The sequence below is a fragment of the Rhea pennata genome, chromosome 14 (assembly GCF_028389875.1).
Source record: "Rhea pennata isolate bPtePen1 chromosome 14, bPtePen1.pri, whole genome shotgun sequence".
Classification (NCBI taxonomy): Eukaryota; Metazoa; Chordata; class Aves; order Rheiformes; family Rheidae; genus Rhea; species Rhea pennata.
In genome coordinates, this window is record NC_084676.1 from 12268669 (window position 1) to 12294726 (window position 26058).

The 26058-nt window shown below is 36.0% G+C and overlaps 1 protein-coding gene across 3 annotated transcripts in view; it reads right to left on the bottom strand.

The window, feature by feature from the left end:
- Nucleotides 1-26058, bottom strand: part of CLINT1 (clathrin interactor 1) — a 52759-nt gene that overhangs the window by 12190 nt on the left and 14511 nt on the right. For 2 of the 3 annotated variants that reach the window (XM_062587581.1, XM_062587583.1), the window contains exons 2-7: nucleotides 13301-13405; nucleotides 12548-12644; nucleotides 10983-11091; nucleotides 9933-10097; nucleotides 6441-6615; nucleotides 1072-1309 (exon numbers count right to left, since the gene is read on the bottom strand). In XM_062587581.1, the coding sequence (XP_062443565.1) occupies nucleotides 1072-1309; nucleotides 6441-6615; nucleotides 9933-10097; nucleotides 10983-11091; nucleotides 12548-12644; nucleotides 13301-13405 (889 nt within the window). The remainder of the gene's footprint in view (nucleotides 1-1071; nucleotides 1310-6440; nucleotides 6616-9932; nucleotides 10098-10982; nucleotides 11092-12547; nucleotides 12645-13300; nucleotides 13406-26058) is intronic. The other variant, XM_062587582.1, reaches the window with a different exon arrangement.

The window sequence follows — 26058 nt, forward strand, 5'->3', positions numbered from 1 at the left end:
TCCTTTATTGGCGCTTGCCATTTAAACTGCACATCCACTTCTGCCCAAAGTTTGTACAAGAAAAATCAAAAATCCAGAACTAAATTTATACATCATTTCTTCAAGGATAAGAGTTCTCCCATTCAGAAAACAGGACCATAGAAAAATATTTAGCACTTGTACAGCTCTTCTCACAGTGATTAGGATTAAGAAGAGTGCAAAGAAACAGAGGAAAGAGTAATAATTTATCTATTCTACTATCATGAAGATTAAATCTCTCCTGAAAAAAAAGCAGATAAAATTCAAGTAGGACAGAATATTCCACTTGATGATAGTTTTAAAACCCCTGGAATATCTAAATATATGCGAGTGGAAAACTACTTGATTAATACAAGCAAGCATAGCAAAACATGCTGTGAAAATAATCCAGGCATATCTGTAATTAAGATATGCTGAACGGAAGTTTGAATTCAAACAAGTTCAGAAAGCTACACAGATAACTCAAAATGACTTTGTTAAAATGCCAGATGTATTACTTGCAGTGACTTACAGCAGTCTAAAAGGTACGTAGTTGTAAGTTGTTGTGAAATACGAAGTTTGAAATCCAAGTATTTGCCTATTACAAAACCAACAAACATCGCTTATCTTAAATGACTTTCTGGGAAGTTTTTTTGAGAGATGGCAGATTTGGCTTTGAAACCAGTCACTGGAGCCTGCCTAAAATCCAGATCAACACAACCAGTGGCTCAGTCTTCTTTCTGATAACTGAAGAGCTTGATAATTTGGCAGTAAGTCTGCAGGTTCAGGCAATCTTTCACAGTTAAGGCCAAGATTTTCACTTTGCTAAAGAGTAAATGTGGTAATGCCTTTATTAAAAAAAACAAAATGCAAAAAAGGTGTGCTACATCTTAAAACACAGAAGAGGTATCTATATAATTATCTCACAGCTTTTGAAGAACCCCACCTTACTATTTTTGATAAAATACAATTTTGCTATGAAGCATTCAGGGGAAGTATTTCTAACATTGTCTCCGAGTTTAGAAGAAAATAGATTCCAAAGTCGTGTTTTATTCTGCTCTCCTGCTGCCTTACCTTTCCTGTAGGCTGTGCAGTATGAGCAGCATTCTGTTCTGGGCTTGCTTTATCCCCTGTATAATGTGCCGCTGCTCCCAAGTCAATGGTTTTCGAAGGATTTGCTGTGCGTTTTTGTCTGATAGTAATTTCTGTAGCCTGTGTAATATGGATATGCTTGGCTGTTACGCTCTCTTCTTCATCCTTAAATTCTGCTTTGGGAGACTTACCTCTTCTTGATTTTTCCTCATCACTGTCACTAGAAAAACAAAAGCAATAAAAAAAATCATTTTCATTACTTCTCAGTTAATTCAGTGGACAATTCTGATTAGGTCACAAGAGTTTTGATTACTGTAGTTCCATATAGTGATGGTTCATAATCAGAAGAAATAATACTTCTTACATTCAATAATGTTTTACCCTTCCATCATGCATCATAAAGACAATATAGCACTGCACCTATTATACACATAAAGGGAAAGAAATAAGGTGTGCTGTTCAGTGTTACACAGCAAGTCCATGCCAGAAGGTAATAGGAAATCAGTGTTTAAATCTAGTTATTTTAGTTACCATCTGACAGGAGCTCCCCCACACATTTATATAACACTTCAGAGATAAAAAGTAAAGTCGGCAAGTTTGCTGAATACTTGCACCAAGACAGAAAGCAGTGAGACAAAAGGTACTATCCTTCAAATTTCAAGAAAGCCACTCCTATTCCAACTCATTTCTCTTTTCAGGTAAGCAGGCTTTTATTTTCTTTAGAATGTTTGTGGAAAAAGTGTTTACAGAATCAGGCAATGCTGCTATTCAGTTTCCAGAGAACACACATTTATTCTTAGAATGTAAAAGAACAAAAGCATCACCATTTTACATGAAAACTTTTTGGATACCACTGAGTAATATTTGTTTAGTCTGTTAAATTTTCTGCTCTTACATTTTAAGCCTGTTTATCACAAAAAAGGCACAATGCTCCCCCAACTCCCCAACAGTCATATTGCCTTTTATCATCAGGATGAGATTTGTACATAACAGTGAAAATTGCTGTAGAGAAAGCTAAAATATATTGAAAATTATTTTGAAATAGCAATTCCCTTTTGGGCACACAGTTGAAAATGGAAGTTTTTTTATTTTAATAATGCATCAGAATACTAGAACCGCAAAATTTAAGAAAGGCTGTCCCTTTGTCAGCAGGAATACGTCAGTAACTGCAATATACTCTGGAGGGTAGCCTTTGTTCTCCATTAACAATAGCGGGCTTTTTGGAATACATTGCATGTGTCTTGTTTCCTCTATGCATATTACCTACTCATCACTGGGGATGGCTCAATTCATTAACATTAGCGAATATAAATGCCCAATGTTCCCATTTGTTAAAAAAGAAAAAGAAAGGAAAAAGTACAGCTGCAGGCAAACCGAGTGACTACTAACATTAGCTTGAGCCAGCCATAGACAAGTGGACTCAAACATCACCATGTAACATTATACATCCAAGGCACTTCAACCCTGACTTGCTAACAGGCTAATCCAGTTCTCAGTTCCTGCGCGTAGACTTTCACTGCTTATGCGCTCAAATAAATACGATGGGACCCCAACAACATTTTGGTTGAGACATCAGGGTTTTAATAAAAGCTCCCATCATATTAGCAAAGTACATCATCCCACACTCCTCTGAGGCTTTTAGGATGGAAGGTACTTCACGTTCTTAAAAGGCAAAGACCAGGGCAGTCGCATTGAAAACTCAGCCCCTAAAACCTGCTGCAATATAGTTGTCATCACTGCAGAGGCTGCCTGCTCAGCACACGCATTCTGTGGCTTGAGGAAGTGACTGACAAGCATCAAACTCTGATCAATACATTTATTGCGACAGAACTGGTAGCGATTAATCTCACTAATGTAAGAATGAGAGTGACTCTAGTGATCTACAGCAAAATGTCTAAAAGCTTTTGAGAAAGGAAATTAAACATGTATGCCAGAATATAGGACAAACATTACAATACTCAATTTTCTCTGACAAGCTGTACCGCTTCAAAACTGTCTCAGGAGATCTGTCGTGTGTTTCCTCCCCACTTCTTTAATGGTCACATTAACAGCAATGAAACATTATAGATTAATGTTCCCTTTAAGTGTTTATTATGCCCAGAATAGTAAAATTGCAGTGCTTCATCTAGGAATTGCAGAATGAACAAAAAAAATAAAGTTATAGGTAGTACTGTACCAAGCATATGCTACAAACTGTTGTTTTGAACAGCATTCCTTAAAGCAGTAGTTTACAGATAATTTATGGGGGCAGGGTTAGCTCAGGTGCTTAGAACATGATGCTGCTAATGCCAAGGTTGTGGGTTCAATCCCCGTATGGGCTACGCTGAGGGTTGGACTAGATCTCCAGAGGTCCCTTCCCATTTTACCATTCTATGATTCTATGATTTGACCATCTAAAATGTAACCTGCTGCAAAGCTAATGCTCCACATGGAAGTCACCTTTAAAAAAAAAAACACAGCTGTTGCATCCTTTTATAGGAGTACCACAAAATGTTTTGCTTCTTTTCTATCCTGTTATCTGTATTAACTGTTATGAACACTGGAAAAACAAAGATTGATGAGAGTTTAAGAGTTGTTACGAAAAAAAGTAACGTTTCATAAGCACATCTGTGTATCCACAAAAAATTTAAAAACTACAATTTCAAGACACAAGGCTAAAATTAGGCCAGTAATTGGTTTATTTGTCTAAGAACCATGAACTAACAAGCACTAAGAAAGAAAACCAGAGGTCTTCCTTCCCCACTGAGTATCATTTCCTGGTCTTCTCTAATTCCAAGGGGATACATTACTGGAAGAGGACTTCAGTCCTTCACAGCAATGCAAACATTTTTCTTCTATGAGAAACTGTAGATTAGGTTTCTACAGTTAGTTGTGTGAACTGCAGTTTCACTTAAATCTGCTGTAAACTGATACCGGCTACATCACCAGTTGAGTTACTTCAGGCTTTTTTTCCCTATTCAACTCCCAGCTTTGCAAGCAGAGTTAGAAATGCAGAAGTTAGGCAGAATTCTAGTGTGTGTGTATATATATATGTATATGTATATATAAATATATATATGAGACTGTCATCTGAATTCTGTTAACCATTCAAAATATATGCAAATCGGGTTTATTCTGTCTTAGTGCTTCAAGACTTTTATTGGCTTTGCAGGACTAAAGAAATAATGATTTATAAAGCCATTATGTTAGAAACAACAGAACACACAAGTAGATTTGCTAGATGAGCGAGCGTCACCATTTAGTCACTTTTCCTAGGAAGACATCACAGTAATACAAAACATCATGGCATACTAGCAGGCTACAAATAAACTAGGAAATGTTTTGGAGACACTGTTTTTCGAAAAACAAATTTGCTGCAAGTCTGGAAAGAACAGAAGTACAAGGATTTCATAAAGTATTTACAACAAAATGTTGTTGTGAGCTCAAGTCAGATATTAACTTTTTTTCTCTATTTAATACAATTTCAATATTTAGCTTTGTACAAAATATAGTATTCAGCTAATACATTATAATATGAATTTTGAGGTTTGTTATTTATAGCAGCTTTATCTATAAACAGACATTCTATAACCTAGAGTTCAATCATCTTAGATCCTTATGGTAACACCTCAAACTGAGGCCTTCTGTAGGAAGACACACAAATTCCAATTTCCCCAGTAAAATACCTTCTATATTGTCTAATCGGCATGCCAAGAGAAGCCAGAAGGACCCCTCAGCCTTGTACCTTAAGCAGTATTAAATAGACATACTACAGCAATCTTGAATTCCTTCTTATAGCAGGACAACCTGCAACTCCCAACAACCTTCTTGCTTATTCATGTCCTTCAAAATCTCCTTTTATTTCAAATCCTTAGTTTATTATTTCAGATCTTTTACAATTTCCAAAGACAAACACTGCACCTGACATTTTGGACATCTTCCAAAAATTGAAGAAAACAGAACAAAAGTTACAAAACCCAAACTGAGACCCCCCCCCAAAAAAAAGCAGTTTTAGTCAGTCAAAAAGATCAATATAACTTGAAGTAGAGATGTACAGTAGGAAAATCAAAATAATCTGCTGTTAGTAAAGATTAGACTGCAAAAAGGATAGTCTAAAACACTGGAAAATGCAAGACTACTAGCACAAGCAAAAATCCAAAAGCCATTCCATAAGGCAAAGGAAGTAAGATAAATACTTGTTTACAGCACATCCTTTACATGAAATATGGCTAGTGAGCTTTACAGACTTTACATTACAAGTTGCCTTTGAAAGATAAGTACAGAAGAGTATAAAGCAATGTATCATTGTTAAACGTGAAATTGTTTACTCTTCTTCTGATCCTTTTTCTTTGTAGTCTATTGATAATAAGTTCTAAGAGGAAACCCTGATGTGTGCAAAAGTACCAGTTTTATGATTTATTAATGTTCTAGCAAGAAGGCCACATTGCCTTTTTCTCAGAAATGCTACTATTAGGATTATTTTTTGATATATATGTGTGTGTGTGTGTGTGTGTGCACGTAGACATACATACATACGTGTGCGCATAGGTATATGTATCCCCACATGTTTTTATATTTAACATATTACTGGAAGAAAAATACTAATCAAATCTCAATGCAAATTTGAATTTTAAGCTGCTTCTCAAAAGGGAATTATTTCAATATACTTAGGCTCTTTCTCCACAGCAACTTCAGATTCTCTTGAGTCTGGACTGGATCTCCAGTTAATAAAATTCAATGCACCTGTTGAAGTAAAGTGCATTTAAAGTTCTTTCTGCAGGCAAGGCAGTACAAATTTTCTTCCATACTGAAAATAATTAATATCCAGATGTGAAATATGACAGGTTTGTTCAGAGGTTCAGCAGAAATTTAAACTATTTTCTTAGTATTGAAGTAAATCACCTGCAGTCTGTTCTTTGAGATGGGCTCAGTGAAGAAGCAGTACAGAGAATAAAAGGTGCCAAAGTAGACTGAAGCAGTTTTATATCTCCTTCTTTATTTGCACTTCAGCATTCAGAGTAACTGTAGCAATGAAATGACAGCCTCAAGTATACTGGCACAAGACAGACCACTGAAATGCTGAGACAAGCAAGGGCTTAGGAAATTTCAGCCAAATTCCCTGCTTCACCAGCAGTCCTCTAAGCAAGGGGTTGTCATGGAAGGCAGCCAAGAGCAGTTAACTCTCAACAGAGCTATGTTATTCTCTAAGGCCAGTAAGAGCTGCGTAGAAGTCCAGAAACCAGGTATTGACCCTCAAGACATTTCCATACAGAGAAAAAGAATGGCAGAGGACTAACTAGCAATCAGAAATGTCAAAGGGCTTTATAAAAACAATTTTACCGAATAAATTCACATCAAAACAGCTCTAGTACCTGTACCTTTCTGGAGAGTCTTCTCTATCTTTCCTTCGGAACTTGCTGATAGTATCATCAATTGTGCTTCCAATTTTGTCACTTAGCTCACCTAATTTATCACTGAATGGAAACGCAGTTTTTTTATCCCATTCTTCATCCCATTTTGACTTGGGCTCAGGATCATATCTTTCACCTGTGTAAGGCATTAAGACAAGAAATAATGAAGGTAGCAGCAAAAAAAAGTGCCTGTAGTCTTTCTGGAAATCCTCTCAAGCCCCTCTCCCACATATACATAAACCTCACAAATTTTCAAAGCAATCCGAAAACTCCCACAGTGCTGAATCAACACTATTACAGCACAGCACAGCATGTAATGTCAATCATTAAGTGGCAGGAATGCAGATTCAAAGACTTTTGCTTATGATAATCACACAATCTTAATGCAGCGCACAGTATAGTGCAAGATCAGGATACTGTTGGACTCTGCTGGAGAAGCACAAGAGACACAATCAATATATGCTGTATAAACAACTTACCAGAAATGCAACATGCCACTAACAGTCACTTAATGAATGATATTCCATTCTTGGCCAAGTTATATGCTAAAATGTAAATCAAAGGCTTGTATACATTTTGACACTCATGAACACATAGCTATACCAAAATACTGGGACAAAAGCGTAAAAAGCATCTCAGTGTATGGTAATGACTTTCTGTACCTTTCTACACACCGTGATTTTGAAATCATTTTATAAAGATGAACCAAAGAAGAAGTACTAAAGCAACTTACCTTTCCCACAGCCATCAAGTACTCCGAACATGTTTCTGAACACCAGTGTCAAGACCTCTCTACTGACATCTTAGCTTATAAACAGCTGACAGGTTTATTTGAAACTAGAACATTTGCTGTTGCAAACTGATAAAGAATTTAAGTCTGGGTTTATTTAAACACTACCCCAGCCTGAGTATAATCTAGAAGAAAAAACAGCACTTAAATTCTACTAAAACTGTTGGTTTCAGTTCTATCTTAACTGTTAGAACTACAGGACACTTTACTGACTGGTATTGTAATCTTAAACCATACTTCAGTTAAAAATAAAGTAATCCAGTATGATTCAGTTTCTAGGTAACAGTTTTAGGCATGAACATTTTATATTTTGGGACATCATACACATGAAACCTTTTTTTTTCCTTGTACTATTGATGAACAGGAAACAAATGAGTTCAATTCTACTATTTAAGCAGAGTAAAACTGAACAGCAGAGAACAAGAATAGTAAAAAAAATCATTACTTCAAGTTATATAAAAGTTTTATTGCGGCTCAGATAATGTTCAAAATTCTTTCAATTAAGTCTTCCTTAATAAAAAGGGAAATGTGTTTCAGCACTGCAAGGTACAGATTTTGAACTATCTGTCTGATATCATCATGTATCAGAGGACAGATTTTTCTAATCAGGGATAAAAAAAAAAAAAAGAGACTTGCATTTAAGATCCATAAAGGACAGAAACATATTCAAAGTCTACCACCTATCAGACATCAGCTAGACACTCAGTGAGATATCATAGAGAAAGAAGAAATTGGTAAGAAATGTACTAGTGTTAATTTTTACAGGAGTGTGAAGCGGTCTTATTTTGGTTTATGTCAGGCTCTCTCAAGCACTTTTATTAACAAATTTCTTTATGCACTAGGAATATTTTAAATAAAAGACAATAAAATTGAGAGCTCAGTATTTTGAGGATACAAAGTCTAGAGAACTGTGAGAATACAAACGTTCTCTATTTAAATGACTACAATTTAATTTAGAAGTCTGACCTAGTAAAGAAAACTTGTTCAAGGCTGCTGGAAAGTTTAAGGACTTAAAGGAATAATGAAAACTTTTATCTTGTATTTCATTCTTATGGTAAAGGAACGAGTCCTTTATGTTCAAAACTTGTATGATAGCTAAAGAGCATAAGGAGAAAGACACCTACCCAGCACAGAGGATGGATCAGAACTCTGTACAAAAATCAAAAGGAGATCTCAGAGAAAGTCAGAGGGAGACCTACATAAAGTACTGACACAGTGATGCTTAAGTATTTCCTAAAACAGAAGTACCAAACTTTCAAGCAGATAGCATAAGCCTGAAAGAATATAATAAAATAAGACAGACTTATCCTGCCATGGGGATGGAGATTTCTATCTATACAGCATATAAGGAAAAATAGAAGAACATGGAAAGGTAACTGCCAAAAACAGTAGAGACCAAATCTTTACATTTCTAAGGCTCACACAGAAGAGGAAGACATAAAACATACATAATATATACACATTCACATACCCATCACTTCTCCCTCTTTGGTGCTATTTCTTATACAGATCTCATACCAAACTCTTCTCTCAAGAAAGTTGCACTGATTCTAGCAAACCAGAGCCTTGTGCCATTGTGAATATGAGAATTCATCCCTTGATAAAAGGGATCAAACAGGTTCAGGCCAAACAAAACACAGATAGAGATCAAGACTGACAGCTGGATCATGGACAACACACTGAGATACAGAAGACATAAAAGCAAGTTCAAGCTCAGATCCCTGCTCCACATTACGGCAGGCATTGGGGAGTAAGCAGGAAGCTGCACACTTGGACTTGGTAAGGAAACACATGGTACCGTTTGTATGCCTTTATCTAACCAAGGGTGTCAGACAAAGCTGTGCCCTCTCTAAATTTGTTGTGTTATATCCTCTAAAACCCAGATCTGACAAAACCACATGCTGCACTGCAGAGGTAACTCAAAAACTTGGAGAAACTACTTCCATGAGGAAGTGCACATCGGATCAAGTGTACTACAGATAAATATGCTTCAGTTAAATTACTAAGACACCCAAGAATAGAAAGGTCTTCAGAAAGGTGTTCTTAAAGTGTTTCCCCCCACCGCCCTATAAAAGGCCTTAGCGATGAAGATCCTATTGAAAGTGCCAGGACCACGTTGAATACAAGATCAGCATCTTGTACAATGATGAGGGAATAGATTTTTGACTTGCCAAGGGACCCGTCACACATCTTTTGCACTATTTTAAACATTCATAATTGGCTTGTTAAAAAGAGTTTAGAAATTTCTGATGTTGTTAACTTAATTGCGACCTCCTCACTAGCAGCTGCAGTTAGACAAACTTAAAAAAAAATGACTTCTGCAACAACAGCATTCATTTTGGAATGACATGCTATCTACAGGTAAAGATGAAATAGCAAAGTTTTAGCTAAGCCAATGGATCAGTGTCCTTTCTTTTAAATAAGTTTCTAGAAAGAAAAAAAAAATTTGAAGTAATTCATTTAAATTTGTATGTAGGTTTAAAAAAAAGGACAAAATAAATTTACCAATAGTATCAATCCTGGCGGCTAAAGACTTCTATAGGAAAAGCATCTAAAGGAGCATTTTGGAAATTCCTGAACAGTTTATCTGTTTCTTCCTACACACTTAAACCAAGCTGAATGTGAAGATTATTAACCCTTGACCAACACAACCAAGTACTCACTGTATCTGAGCCCTCCAACACTGTCCGAAGAAACCCCAATGTATTTGTCTTTGTTCTTCTTTGCCTTCTTCCTCTCTTCCCGAAGACGATCATCATCTTGAGCAAATTCAACCATTTCTTTTACCTTCTGGCGTATGTTTATACCCTGGTCTTTGCCATTTTCATCTGTATAGATAATGCAGGATAGAAGGGATGGAAAAGGGGAGAAAATGGATGAAGAAAGTAAATCAGAGGCAGTAATACTGAACATTACAAACCAACAGAAAAATAATGAGCAGTAAAGAAAAAAAGGTCATATGGATACTGAGGTCCACTGCATTTGTTTAAAAGGAACCAAATACTTTGTTTCCACACAAGTTTTCATCCTTAGATAAATGAGACAGTTTTCACTGAACGCTGTATTTAGAAACATCTAAAAGTTGCTGAAGCACTGAAGATTAAGACAACTGAGATTGAAATTATATTCATCACCTCAGTATTTTAATCCTTCAAATTATAACCCTTTCGCTTAGTCTTTTTGGTGTTTGCAACTTTAATTGCTAGAATTCCCTGTCATTGCAAAACTGAAGTTTTGAAAAAACGCTTTCAGTTAGGATGCACTACAAGCTAAACGTGCTGCTTTCCCAGCCTTTTTCACATTCAAAACACACACTGGCCTTGCTGCCTTTGCACTGTAAATATTATTTGGTGGGAGGAAAGAAACCCAGCTTCAAACAGATGTGTGTGTGTTTTGGAGCTCTAACCTTTTCTTCCCATATGATTAAAGCTATTCCTTTACGGACACCACAGGGGACCAGTCTCTAGTGCATATTTTAATATAAACCCGAACACTCATGTTGTGTTGGTTCTGTTGTTATTAGCCAGTCTTTTCTGCAAGTTCTTGTCTTCACTAATTAATACTCTAGGGTCCCACGTCTTGGATTCTGCACTCTTCACACAACTGGCAACAGTCACATTCTAATTAGACTGGGGAAGCTTCTAAGCTGGTTCAGGTGACTGACAACTCCAACTACTGTTTTAATTTGCTTATAAGATTTTTCTATTGCTCACCTACAAAGTGGTAATTTTCCAGGGATCGCAAATCATAAATGTGTTCTCTGGCACTTGTAACAACACGCTCTGATCCATTCCTTATGAGGTAAGCTAGGAGCAGCAAAGACTATAAAAATACAAAGCACCTTATGATTGCATGAACAAAAGCTTTTTTTTTTTTTAGTGCAATAGAAAACCAGATCTCCCCCACCACCAAATTAGAAAATAATAAAATTTTCTCCTAAGTGTTTACTATATGGCTTCACCTAGAAAAACCCCAATACTTCCCCCCTCTTTTTCCTTTTTAGAATATCAAAATTGTATTTGTTCTAGTAATAACAAATTATTACTCATCACAAGCAGCTACCTTTATCTCTTAAAACATGGCTGCAGCAATTTACAGAAAGTTGCAAAGTCACAGTGAAGTGAAACATTTTCTTTTGCCTTTTTGTAAGGCATAATTCTTAAGTGTTTTACTGAAAAGTAAGTCCTACAGAAATACATAAAGCCTTCTGCAGGATACAATGGATATACCAAACTGCAATTCAGGACAATTTTAAACAAGTTACAAAAAATGAAGTTTACGTAATTCAGTTGTAATTTTTTTTCCTTTATAATTTTTATTTAAAGAAGAAAAATGCTCTATGCAAAGTAGTGCCTTTATCAGCTAAGTATCATTATATTGCAACCTATTCAAAGCTGATAAGCAATTCCAAGCAGTCTTTATAACATTAAGTAGTATGTGTGATAGCATTAAATATTAATTTACATTGTACATCAGGGAAAACAATTACTATGAATACAAAACATCAAGCACCTGTGAAAAGCACAAACCTTGCCTTAGAATTGTCTTGTTACAATCCCAGCATCAAGAAAAACAAAATACAACATAGTCCATGTAATAGACCAGTTCTAAAAAATGAGGTTATATTTGCATTATTCAGTGAACACTGAACACCACTTGAAGTGCAACATGATAATCTTAAGCAAAAAGTTTCTGTACTACACTAATTAGCTAAAGCCAAGAAAAATGCAAATAGGACATAAAATAAAAGCCTCATACAACACAAATTTCCCTGATAGTCAAGAAGCAAATCCACTTTTTTCTTAAAGAGAATTATGAGTTGTCAGGAAAAAAGAAAAAAAAATCCAGATTACTTTCTATCTTATTTCAGTTATCTTTAAATCCTTTCAAAAACATTTTCCTGATAAATTATTATGTTATCATGTCTCTCTCTTGGAGCGCTGCAAGAACTCCTTTGGGTAGGTTCAAAATGCGAATGTTATTTCAATACTTGAATATCAGCAAAATAATTGCCCTATTATGTTCATTAAATAGCATCTTAGAAAGATTTCTAAACCCAGAAGTTTTGCTTTTCCATATGCAGCTTTCAAAAAACAATTTTGACTTCAGTAAGAGAATTAAGCAGGTGGTTAGGAAAAAGAATTATAAACTTTAGTGGAGTAAATGGTATAGGAGTATCTGAAGAAGATACTACATCACAATGTTGTACTAACAAAGCAAAAACTATGCCCTTAGGCCAATAAAGTCTTGAATACATCCAGTTTGTATAAATACATACCTTATAAACTCTCCTCCAGTTCTTTTTATTATCTTTCAACATTCGAGTCCAAAGCATGTTCATAAGTTCTGGAAACTGTTCGTACATAAACGTAGCCCTAAAGAATTAAACAAAAGGAATAAAGAATTTATATTCACAATGGTTTGCCATGACAGCTTGTTAAGAGTTAGGGTTGACAGTAGATGGCAGGCTTGATCTAAGTCTGTTCAAGTTTGATAAAATTACAAGTGAAAAGCTATCAGTATTTCTTACTCACACAGAAGTAATCTGCATACCAGCAGTACAAAAAAAAAAAAAAATCTGTAAGTCTGAGGCAGTGAAAGAACCTCCACTAGTTTATGAAGAAAACACTATTTAACATGAGTAGTCTACTAACCAGAGCAACCAGTCAAATGTGCAACTTCCAAACTCATTTTAAAGAAAGTCCAAAGAAGAATTTGACCTGTTTGACTCCATTCAGGAAAACATTGAAAAAGCAATTTGCAAATAAATCCTCCCCCAAAAAATCAGATACACTAAAAGCCTTATTAGACTACCTACAATAAAAATCAAGAATTAAAGATACTTTGACTACATTTTCTGCTGAAGAATTTTTAATAAATTATAAGGTTATGTATTAAAAAATTTTGATCTGGAGTAACTTTCCAGCATTGTCAGTCAGCATATGGCAAAGTTATCTAGCAGCAAGTTTTGCATTCCTGTATGCATGTATGTATATTCTTTTCTTCACCACCGAGTCAAATTATCACTTACTTGGCAATCTCTCCCATGAGTTGCCCTGAAGGTCCCCATGGATCATCATTGGTTGCTTCTCGAACCTTAGACTCTATTTCTGAATAATTCATAACCACATTGGTGCTGCAAAGGAAAAAGAATTAACACACACACAGATTAGCATCAAAACTGAGAAACACATGAAAACTTAATACTGACGCTAGTGGATACCTTAATGAGATACCTCTACAGGGTGGGAAAGAAAACATATTTAGTGCAGAAGTTACCCTGAGAACACTATATAATGTATTTAAGTTATCTTTAAGAAGGTTTTACTATTCCATTAGCCTTCAATAATACAGATAAGAAACTAGGAATTAGAGTGGAATTCAGTCCAGTAAAAACTGCTTTTTGTCAAATTAAAACCAAAGCAAAATACCAAAACTAGAGTCAAGTGGTAGCTTCCCTAAGAATATATGGGTTGCTTACAGGCTCGTATCATAGAATCAGTAAGGTTGGAAGGGACCTCTGGAGATCATCTAGTCCAACCTCCCCACTCAGCAGGGTCACCTAGAGCATGTTACACAGGGTTGCAGCCAGGCAGGCTTGCAGGAGACTCCACAACCTCTCTGGGCAACCTGGTCCAGTGCTCTGTCACTCTCACGGTGAAGAAAATTCCCCCTCACGTTCGGGCGGAACTTCCCATGGTTCAATTCCTGCCCATTGCCTCTTGTCCTGTCACACGGGACAACTGAAAAGAGTTTGTCCCCATACCCCTGACACCCTCCCTTCAGGTACTTTTTACACATTGATAAGATCCCCCCTCAGTCTTCTCTTCCCTAGGCTGAGGCCCAGCTCTCGCAGCCGTTCCTCCTAGAGCAGGTGCTCCAGCCCTCTGATCATCTTTGTAGCCCTGCGCTGGACTCTCTCCAGTAGCTCCACGTCTCTCTTGTACTGGGGAGCCCAGAACTGGATGCAGTACTCGAGATGAGGCCTCCCCAGGGCTGGATAGAGGGGGCAGGATCACCTCCCTCGACCTGCTGGCAACAGTCTTCCTAATGCACCCCAGGAGACCATTGGCCTTCCTGGCCAAAAGGGCACATTGCTGAACAGTTATTTGCAAGAAGCTTTATAACTCAGTCAGAAGCAGATACTACTTTTTTTTTTTTTTTTTTTTTTTTTGAATCACAAGTGCTGCAACAAAATCTGAAGAGTATCACTACCAAACAGGTGTTAGCAAAATGATGCTTATAGAAGACTAAAGTAAGGCAGATGAGGGATTCACTAAAAAGTATATTTCCCAGCTTGAACTTATTTAATCAAGGGAAAACAGAAAAAGAAGAAAAGCTACAGAACTCTGCATGCTGATTAAAGCAATGCAAATAAGAGGAGTTCAAGCATCTTCTAGAGTTCATAGAAAAATGTAACTTTGAAAGAGGAAGCATGATTTTCCAGTATCAGATATATTAGAACAGTCAAAACGTGATTTCTTAATGAACCTCTCCCAAATTAGTAACATTCAATCACAAGCCTAGCTACTCTATTTGCCCTTCGAAAAACATCCAAATACATTTGATAACAAAATGTCATGACCTAAAAGTTCAGGTGAGAGAGGGACCAGTGTGTTTGTCTACATCTCCATTCAAACACAGAATGCTAGAAAATCCGATCTTTACTAAAGGAGTAATCTATCACCAGGAAAATGGAATTCTAACTCACATGTATTGCACAATGAAATAGCCCACTATTGTAAGGGAGCATCAATAAACGGAAGCCTGGTAGTCTCTACTTTCTCTACATCTGCTGTAGTGTACATGAAGCATTTACAAATTACTTGTTTATACCTACGCTATCAAGAGTTAATTAATTCTTAAGGTATATCATACTATTAGTTTCAGAAGCTAGAACATCATCATCACTGCAAAATGACTGTTGTCAACTTGTTAAACCATTCTATAAAGCCAAAATGATTAAAATGTAGAGGAGATCCTGTGATATCATGTTGAGAAGGGTTTCAGTGTTTAAAACCCTCCTCTGAACCTGAAAGTACTAGAAGCATTTCAGAATGCTTTATAGTTATCCCTCTGCTCATACAGGAGCTGGCACAAAGCAGCATTCAAAACAACAAGCATTCAACTTTATAAGGCATAAGCACAGCAAACACCTTGGAACAGGATGTATTAAACAGTAAAAACAAGAATGAGATCCCCTTAAGTCCAAAAGGGGACACAGATGATGATTATTAAAACAGAATAAAATTCCTGGACATGTTTTTGGATGCTCAGCATGAGAATTCCAGCTGTTGATCTGAAGCATTATGTTTACTCAATTTTGTATATAAAAGGGTATAAGCTACAAGACTAAAAAAATTGATCAGCAAGCTAACAGAATTTATTACAAAAGAAGCATGAAGGAACACAGCAGTAGGTATGAACAACAGCTATTAAGGTTTTAATAAATTAATTTATGCTAAATGAACTTCAAACTTCTGTTACCAACATTTTCTTTCTTATGCATAAAGATGTAAACTTTACTTCCCATATGCATGGAACTTGGGAAAAAAAAGGTGCCAGGCCTCAGCAGCATTGCAGTTTTCAGCACACTAGTTCCCTTATCCAAAGGCAAGAAAAGCCAGCAAGTTCAATGGAAAGGTTCTATTTGTTTTTATAACCACTCCCTGAGCGCTTGTTTGAGAATTTGGGGGGGTGGGGGGGAAGGGAGGGTGTGGGGGGCGATTATAAAGTGAAGCATTTCCTTCATTTCTTAAGTAAAAACATTTAAGATTGGAAATTACAAAAAAAAAGGTGCAAACTTACTGCAAAAATACCAACATTAGCTATGAAGGAACTCAAAGTGCACGGCTAAAACACCATTGGGGTTGAGAGGTGGAAATTGAAGGGAAACAAGGGAAATTAAGTAATGCCCCACTTGCATCCCCCCCTCCTCCCCTCAAAAGAGATGCAGTTAAATCCCATTAAGTAGGAAAACATGCTGTATTTTTAAAACTATCTTGCATTAAAGATATTGTTCTCAACTACGAGAAATCTCTTTATAAATGCCAAGATGAGATCTAATGGCACAAAGCGTTCCAAAACAAAGTATCTTTAAGCCGCATTTAATTCAGCAACAAATGTAAACTTCAAGAAAAAGAAAAACTTGTATAGCTTGGCACCACTCCAGGTCACTTAAAAATAACCGTTTCTAAAAAGGTGGAAATATAGTTTTATTCTTCCTTTCCCATGTTTTCTATGGCCCTCATTCCAAGCCCTACCCATGATTCCTGTGACCTTTGCAACAAAAAAAAATAATTTATGTCCAGATGTGAAGGGAAAAAGTGACTAGTTTGATTGCCAAGACTTCCTGTGATTGATATAAATTTAATATCCGAGGACACTTTCAGACACCAGGGGGGGCTCTCTGATTAGTTTATACTGGGCAGCTTCCAGGGAATCGTGCTGGATTTCATGGACACAGTCCGCTTTGCAAACAAATGGAGATACAATAGTTAAGACTGGCAGAAGCTATTCTAGCAGTCAGTGTTTAAAATAAACTATTATCCAACAGACTACATTTGGATTTACCCCAAACTGTGAATTTAAACCCTACATAACAGGTATCTTTCAACAGAAAGATTTGCGGGAACTTTTGGCACGATGAAGACAGTGTACGTAAAAAAGTGTATTTTTAAAGTTACACCCAAAATAAAGGTATATCCAATCAATGTTAGTATCAATCCATTTAACTGTCACATTCATTTCTGTTTGTGGTACATTTACTAGTCTATTTAAAATCATAGACTACTGTCAACAAGCACTGATGAACTTTTTATTCCTGATTATACTCTAAAAAGTTATATCTGTATTGTTTCAATTTATATATATAATTTTAATTTCAGAAAAGCCAAGAGGGGGCACTGTCACATCTCTGTGAAACAATAAGCAGTGGTGATGGTGAGTGAAATGGTGGGTTTTAATCTCTCAGCAAGAGAATGCTCAACATTAAATGCTCACATCTACAATTTACAGCAATATTAAAAAGTTAGCTCAAGTGTGAAGACTAAATTTCTCCACATGTATAAAAAGACATTAGTGAGGAATGGTCAACAGTTATAAATATGCAGTCATCTTGGACTAGATCAGACAATAAGAGATTCTTCCTGTGTTTAAAAGAAATAGTTGTGAATGCTTCTTATAAATTATATTAACATATTTTGCAATAGAATAGATGTAGCATAGATAAAACATTCTCAACATACTAGTTTGACCCAAATCTCATCTGCATTTTGCAATGGGGCGAACCCACCTCACTTTCAAAGGATTCAACAATTTGTAAGTAACTACAAACTCCTTTAATAGTTACATTTTGAGATTTGTAAATTGAGATACAGCTGTCATCTGGATCCAGTTGCCACATCCTATAGTGTTCTTAAAAAAAAGAAAAAAAAGAGAGAGAAAGAAAGAAAGAAAGAAAGAAGCAGGGGCAAATGTGAGTGGTGAGAGGAATACAGTATGCAACTCAAATTTATGATTTGAAGCAAAACTGTAATTTAGTGTTAGGGAGACTGAGCAGGCAAGGAAGAGGGAACAAGAAGGCCTACACTAGTCATACAAAACTAAGGGGATCAGAGAAACCGATGTGGTCCATCCAAAAATCTGTATGGTTGCAAGGATCCACATTAGCTTTCAAGGATAAGAGGAGAAAAAAACCCTATAGGTCTGAGATAGTCTTCAGAACACTATCCTTTATGCCAGTGAAATACAGCTTGTGGACTGCCTACTCGAAAAGCAAGGCTTGCAGACTGCAGGACCACTTCACAGGATGTCATACAAAAGATGCACCTTAATAGGCTTCCTCCCACCCCCATCAGAGATGCTGAACATAGCCTACAACGTTCACACAGGAAACAGACTACCAAGAGCAATAAAGTTGCCTGCAGAAACATTCTTATATGCATGCTTGATTTCAATGTACTCCATGAGAAAGCTCTGATAGCTGCATCTTGGCTCTTCTGCTAAGGTTTCTCACATTACACAGCACCATATCAATCAAGCTATTAATGCTCAGAGGGGTAGTGCTAGAGAAGCTAAGGTGTACTACACTCTCAGTAATGTATCACCACCTCTTCAAAGTATTTTTCCATAAAACAGTCATAAAACAAATACTTAAGAGTTTCTGTAGGGTAGAAGGAGGGAAAAAAACAATTTCAATACACAATGATTCTATTTTCTCAGTATTTCTACACGAAGTTTAACAAAAGGATACACACCACAAAAGTCACACACCTATAATTTTTAAAATAATCACAATATTGAACATTTTGTTCCAGAGTGAACATTTTTCATTGTATGAGATCATAAGATGTTCTCTGTAGATTCATGTGCTGTAACTGAAGTAGATTCCTCAGTTATTTGTAAGCAGCTTATCATCACTTATGTATTACATAAATTAACTATATTACTTCTAGTAACAAGTTCTGACTGGTAACATTACAGCCAGTTTCATACAAGGTTGCACCTGAACTATCCCACTTCAGTCACTGCTGGTTCCACAACAGAAAAATCTGGATCTCTGTCCCATCCCTGGAACTAGGCACGCTTTGAACAGAATGTGGAAGCACAAGGCTCTGAACATAGTCAGCAATGGAAAAAGACCCAGGACTGGGGACAAACTCAGGTCTGAAAAGTTACCAGCAGGGAATCAAATCTATTTTCTCAGCTCATCTCCATTCTAAAGTTTTCCCCAAACACTAAAATTAATTGCCAAACTAACAACAAAAACATAACTATGATTCATACATAGTTCTAGCAAACCAGCTAAAGAGAAAGGTGCAGAACAATTTTTGCATTCATTAGCTTGATTAAATGTTCTAGTTAGGACCTTGGATGTAACATATGACCCTGATAAGAGTAAATAGCTCAGTGCCCACAATATTCACAAAACGACTTCATGCAGGTAGGTATCTCTGTCTCATGGTCCCCAGCATCTCGTATTATTCAGCTTTTTCCATGGTCAGTAGCATTTTATTCTTCTGCCACTCTGCCTATATATTCAAGTGTGTGAAATCACTGCTCAAAGCTCGCTGCTAGATTTGGGGAATAATGTTCTTTTGAAGGTAGCATTGCTAAAATAAGCACGTTCATCAGGTCAGGGAACAGATATCTACAGCTCAACATTTCAGACCCCCTGAATGACAAACTGAGTAATTCACACTCACTGCTCAAAGAGCAACAGAGTCTTCAACCTGCTGGAAAGTTTAAACAGCATTTGTATAAAAACCCTGAAGTACAGAAAACAAGGGTTTTAGTTTTACTGTACATTTCAATCAGCATATATGTTACTTGGCAGTCTTTGCTTCTATGTAAACAAAGGTAGATTCATCTGTGCTAAAATATGGTGAATTACTACTACTAATTGATTTTCATAAAGGTAAGAAACCTCAATACCAGAAATGCTGTGAGAAAAACATATTAATATATTAAATGTAATGAAAGAGTAATAAATAAATAAATATATCCATTTACTCAGAATGGAACTTTAATATTAAGGAATCAGAAAGCCTAACAACTCTTAGCCAATGTTTCTGCAAAAACTTAAAAGCCTTGAATATGCCCCAGGGCAAGAGTCAGACCACTCCATTAAAAGCATCATTAGGATTAGAGTTGTTATTGATGTGGGTGGTGTCACTGAGGACACAAGTACAATTCTGTACATTAGATCCACAGAAGATTTGTGAAATGCCACGTCCAATCTTGTGAAAACCAAAATAAACAGAAGTCACAGAAAGGGTACATTACAACGGTTTCTTTATAGTAATGATAAAGGTATTGGATTGGACAGAGTAAGCCTAATTAGGAACACTTCTCAAACCTCTGGGAAGCTGCCCACTGTGCTGAGGGACTGAGCAGCAGGAACAAGAAACCTGGTTACACAGTTAGTTTTTTCTTTTTTTTCGAATGTATATTTCAAACCAATTATGATACCATGTATACATGGGAATACTAAAGGCATAATATTATGCCTTTAACTATTACTCCAAGGATATCACTGGATTAGGCACCTTCTGTTTTCCTTTTTTTTTTTTTTTTCTCCTTTTTTTTAATTCTACAGCTGGGAACACTAAAACACTAGAAACTGAGATGAGAAACTTTCTACATTTTACGATCATTAACAGTTTGCAATGAGAGATCATTCTGCAAATACCTGTTTAAAGACTAAAAGCATGAAAAAAAAAGAGCATTACTCACATGCATACCTTTCATATATACAGCTTAAATGTTAATGCTGTTTTAAAAAAATTAATGTTGGTATTTGGGTTTTGGTTTTTTGCTGTTTCTGTTTTTTGGTAAAAACTTGTGATCTCTTGGAAGGAGAGTGCTCTGAATGAGCACGGGTCAGCAGAAGGGCTGTTACTATACAGTACTAGTATACTACGAAAGTCTTGAAGAAATAAAATTATGTTGTATTTGCTTTGGTATCTGAAATAACTAAAAGCTAGAATATTTTTATCCTTTAAGTGATTACTATGTGTGCCTATTAAAAAGCTAATACTGCTAAACAGTCTCACATACTAATATTTTAATCTCATGCTATCTGTAATTTTCTTAGCAGCTTCTTTATTTTTAGAAAGTCTTCTCTGCATCTCCTATGACTTCAGTACTGAGCAAAAGTAACAAAATGAACTTTAAATTTAGTCCATAACAGAATGTCATTGACTTAGGAAAAAAAAAGTTTATAACCTCACTTGTTGATATAGTGAAGGAGGATATTACGGTAACAGTCTCAAAGTCTACATCCACAAACCCAGTCAGAATATATTAACACACCTCTATGTTATGCTTCTCAAGACTGAATAACAAATAAGATTGCTTTTCCCAATCAAAATAGGACAATGAATGATAGCATCTGAAAAATACACAGTAAAGAAATCCTGAAGTTAGAGCGTAAGAAAAGTTTGCTTTGAATCTAACTGAACAAGGAAAGACATACACAGCTGGGTCATTTATTCATTTTCAATACCTCCATCCAAATCTTAATAAGATTTTTACAGTGAGGTACATGCATAAAAACAGGAGTACTTTTTCCACAAGGATGGTTTGTTGCCAGTATGGCAGCAACTTCAAAGCAAGCCACTGAACAAACCCAGCAGCAACTTCTGTCCGAGGCTGAGCTGAGTCTCTGCTCCTACAATTAAAATGCATATCTTCTCTTACGGCAACAACTTTCCTCCTAAATGTTGAGTTGTCTTTCATATGAGAAGCTGGTAGTCTTCCACCATAAGACTAGACAGCATCAACTAAGTACTGTTACCTGATACACAGTGTCTGTTTGGATAGTGTTCATAAAACAAAAGAACAGCAGGTTTTTGGATTTCCCAAAACACCGTACAGGGCTGAAAACTTAGAAGTGGTGAGGAGGGAAGTATATAGCTTTGCTTTTAGAAGTTTAGGATTGCAGCACCCATATTTATTTTTTAAAAGAATGAATGGAAACACTATGAAATAATGCAAGGAAAGTGAACATTCAACAGCTGGACAGAAGACAACGCAGATACCAATAACACTTTGACAATAAGTAATTATCCAAAAGACCCTAGCCAATATGTATACTTGCATTTAAGATTAAGCCTTTGGAGAGGGGAAACATACCTTTACCTCCATCATTCACATTGAGTCATGCATCTAAAGTATTTTTAGTATTTAAATTAAAAGGTTCTTACACTGCAGGAGTGGAATTAGATGAAAAGCTTTCCAAAAGTGTTTTAAAAGTTCTTTTAATATTAAATGACTCAAGCTTATGGTGGTTTTAACTGCTGACAGCACACAGTGAAATAATAATAATAATACCCCCAAACATTTGAATATAGGATACATCTTTCTCACTCCCAGATGTAGAATACTCAGTATCTATGAAGTTAGTTAATTTCTAGAAGTGTTTTTATTTGCCAATTTAAAAAAAAAAGGTCATTTAATACTTATCAGGGCATGAAATACTTTTACCAGAGCATTTGAACTGGTAACCCCAAAAAACAAATGATTCAGATCCTCAGAGCACTGCCTCACAAACCGCTAGGGGCCAGCACACCATGCAAGAAACATTGCATAAAAAGTTGGATCACATCAACTACATTTATTTCTACTAGCATCATTTGCTTTAAACTCTGAGAGATTCAAGTTGATCACTGATTCAGACTTGTGATTCAAGAAAATGAAAGGATCTAATACTGAAAACAAACCCAAATCCAGAAGATGCATCTCAGCACCACCCTGTTAGTGCCTGCTGTTACTCCATGTCACTACCTTAGAGAGTTCAGTAAGCAGACTGATTCATGGATAGAGGACAGAAAGAAAGACATCACGTAACCATCTGTTTTCCCAAATAGCATAATGACAAATCAGAAATGTACCTAATGTTACTGCCAATTATACAGAAAAAGATACTAATCATCCACAAAATAAAGACAGTGTTGCTCTTCCCTTCAGTTAACTCAGATGCTAGATTTTAGTCAACAACTGTTTGTCTTAGCAAAGGGAAACTAACTAAAAAAAAAAAGTAACAAATTTTGTCCATTTTCATTTTGCTCTTGTCAGTACTGTCACTTCTGTTATAAAACATACAGCTTAGATTTAGAGTCTTACAGATGAAACATGGATACCAAATATGAAGCCAGTAGTCCACATTCAGCTAAGAAACAGATGGGTACCCATCTGCTAAAATACCACAGGTTATACTGAGGTAACAGCTCAACATTAAGTGATACTTGACCATTTAAAGTTACTTAAAAAAAAAAGTGCTCAGAAGTATTACAAATAGCACAACAGATAACTTAGTACTTAAATACATGGTATTACAGACCTTCTAGGCAAGTTACAATTACACTTTTTTCTGACCAATACTATCACCTTTATTGCAGTACAATACAACCCTAAATACATTTGCAGTTTTTCCAAGTTAACAGTTTCATAATTTGTGGCAGATGTGCAAGGCAAACTGCACAGAAAAAGATAAGCCAAGAAAAACATCCTGATGTCCACAAATGAATTATAACTTGTGGGAGGAAGGAACTATAAAGCTATTTCCTGCACTGTACAACTTTTAATCACAAAAGAGTACCAAGTAAACAAGATAACCTAAAATCCACCACACACTTTCAAAAAAGGACAGCGACTGTAAGAACTGCAGTCTGTTACAGCACTCAGAAGATCTGTTACTCAGAAGTTACCATTGCATGTGCTGAAGTCTTCCCTTTCAAAGTTCTTCTCCATCAGAAATTACCCAACTGTGGTTTGCTATATTCTTAATTTCTTTTTTAAATTGCTATGCTATAGTTGGAGTAGTTTTTACAGATGCTGGGAACATGAGGTGACCAATTATGCAGTAGGTTTAAAGCGTATTTGGGTTAAGAAAATTTTCCATAGTTTATCAAGAGTGGTTCCATCTATTACAGAACCCCTGTAAGTGCTGTAAATACTTTCAAGTTATTATATAAAACCATATTATATGGTTTACACCAACAGATACATGACTGCTTTAAATATGTGAATGTGTTAACAATTGTAGGGTACCAATATATGGTGGCAAATAACTTCCCTAACACACAGAATTTTGCCAAGTTAATACTATCAATAGAGGTTTCGACCACTCCTATAAACAGCTTTTCTTCATCTAAAACTTATGTTTATTTCCCCATTCCTAGAGGGATTTTTGGTCCCAAACACGCATATCCATGACATTCTTCAATCCCTAATGATTAGACAATCTTCACTTCAAACACACCTTTCAGCAGGCCTCATTTTTAGAGGCTTAATAGGTGGTGTGATTTTATTTACTATGCTTCATATTAAACCTTTATAAAGGTGACTTAACATTTTGTTATGCTAGCAAGTAGAATCAATCAAAATGTAGTTGAAATTAAGAGTACAAATAAATCATTCTTATGAGAAATCAGGGTTATCTTAAGCACAAACAACAATTTCACAAACAAATGTAAACAGCTGCCTTTCAAAAGTTCCTCTTTTCAAGGCAACATTTTTACACTTTGGTGGAACAATTACACGCTAAAACAGTAACCATTTTCCGGACAGAAAAGCAAGGCTTTTCTGGTCCTCTGCAAGACTTCTGTCTCCTTGTACCGATGTGAACATGCACCTGGCTTATTAGATTGAAGTCACTGCTTAGTGGGCCCTATTCCTTTAGATTTAACTGTTCCCAGAGTTGAGAGACAATATGTTTAAACAAGAGCATTTATTTGATCAAAAAGTGGAACTACAGAACTTGAATAACTTTCTGTAATTGCAGAACTAAAGATACCGTATGTATTTTGCAACCAGATGACATTTATTTCTGCTCAGCCCTCAGACTTATTCACCTGCTTTGCTCATTATTTTTCATATTTTACTCTGTAAAAAGTTGCCATTAACAAAAAATATAGTTAGTTGCATCTGCTTATAGAATTCAGTCAGATCTCACTTCCTTCAAAACTGAGCCATAATCACTAGATATTTTCCAAATGCTGCATTCAATCAACTGTTTTTAGTCTGTATTTTCTTGCACTGTATACAATTTCAGCAGTAACCTTCCCTGAAAATAAAAAGCTCCAGTTTCAAGTGTTCATAATGACTTGCATAAGCCACTTTCTGAATAAAATATCTAATACTACTTCCTTCTTTGTTCATACAAAGATACCATTTTCAAGCCCACACCTCAAGTGTTTCACGCACGTACAGAAAACCAACAGACAAAAAGACTGTACTCACAGTCCATGAGCTTTCAGGATTAGGGCACAGATTTATTATTATTATGACAAGCCTTATCCTCCTTTCAGAACAAAAAATAAAGAGGTAAAAAATTATATATTTTTTCAGAGGTCATTCAAGTTGTATTTACAGTCAACATTTATTTTTGAGCTAACACTAAACTTTCAGGCTGCATAAAACTTCAGCTCACTTGCGTACTCTAGACTTCCTCTTCTTGACCATAATGAATTTTGGGAGTGATCTTGGGACAGAGGAAGAAGAGGAGAAGAAAATCAGTGAAAAGAATATTCTATCAGTAGCTAGCTATCACACTCCCAAAACTCTAGAACATCTTAAGTACAGAGCTCATTACACAACCATTTTCCTCCTACTTTCAAAAAATCCTTACTCTTCAGAGTATCAAAAAAATCTCTGCCATTACTACTTTAGAATGACCTCACAGACACAAAAACTCCTTTAGAAAGTCCCCTCAATTCCAAAACTGCAACTCTGAGCTATTTGTAACAGTTCAGTCACTATTCACTTGAAATGTGTTCACTACAAAATTCCTACTAGGGTTTTCTAACACCATAAAAAGAGCATGTCATATTTCTATTATTAGTTCACAGTACCACAGCTGGTCAAGTAAAAGTCTTGAAGCCATACATGCTTGAGAGATACTAGCTGAATAGTTACAGATAAGAGATTTTACTCTGAAAAGCAGGAAAAACTACTCGATAATTACTTCACCTATGAAGAGTGCAAAACTATTAGGTGTTGCTAATCAGACTGTATTCTAAATAATCCAAACTTTCCTTACTCCAGGAATTAAGTTGGTTTTGAGTATTTATTGACAGATAGAATAGTTGGTGTAGACAGAAGAAAGGAATGCATATGCAACAATACAGGCTTTAATATTGCCAAAAATACCCTCACATTAAAGGGACTACACTTAATGATTCTTGTAGTTTCAGCTATCCCTTCAGTACAGGCTGAGTACCATTAAAACATTGCCTGAGTTTCAAATCAATTAAGTACCATTTTAAATATAAGCTAGCTGTTCTA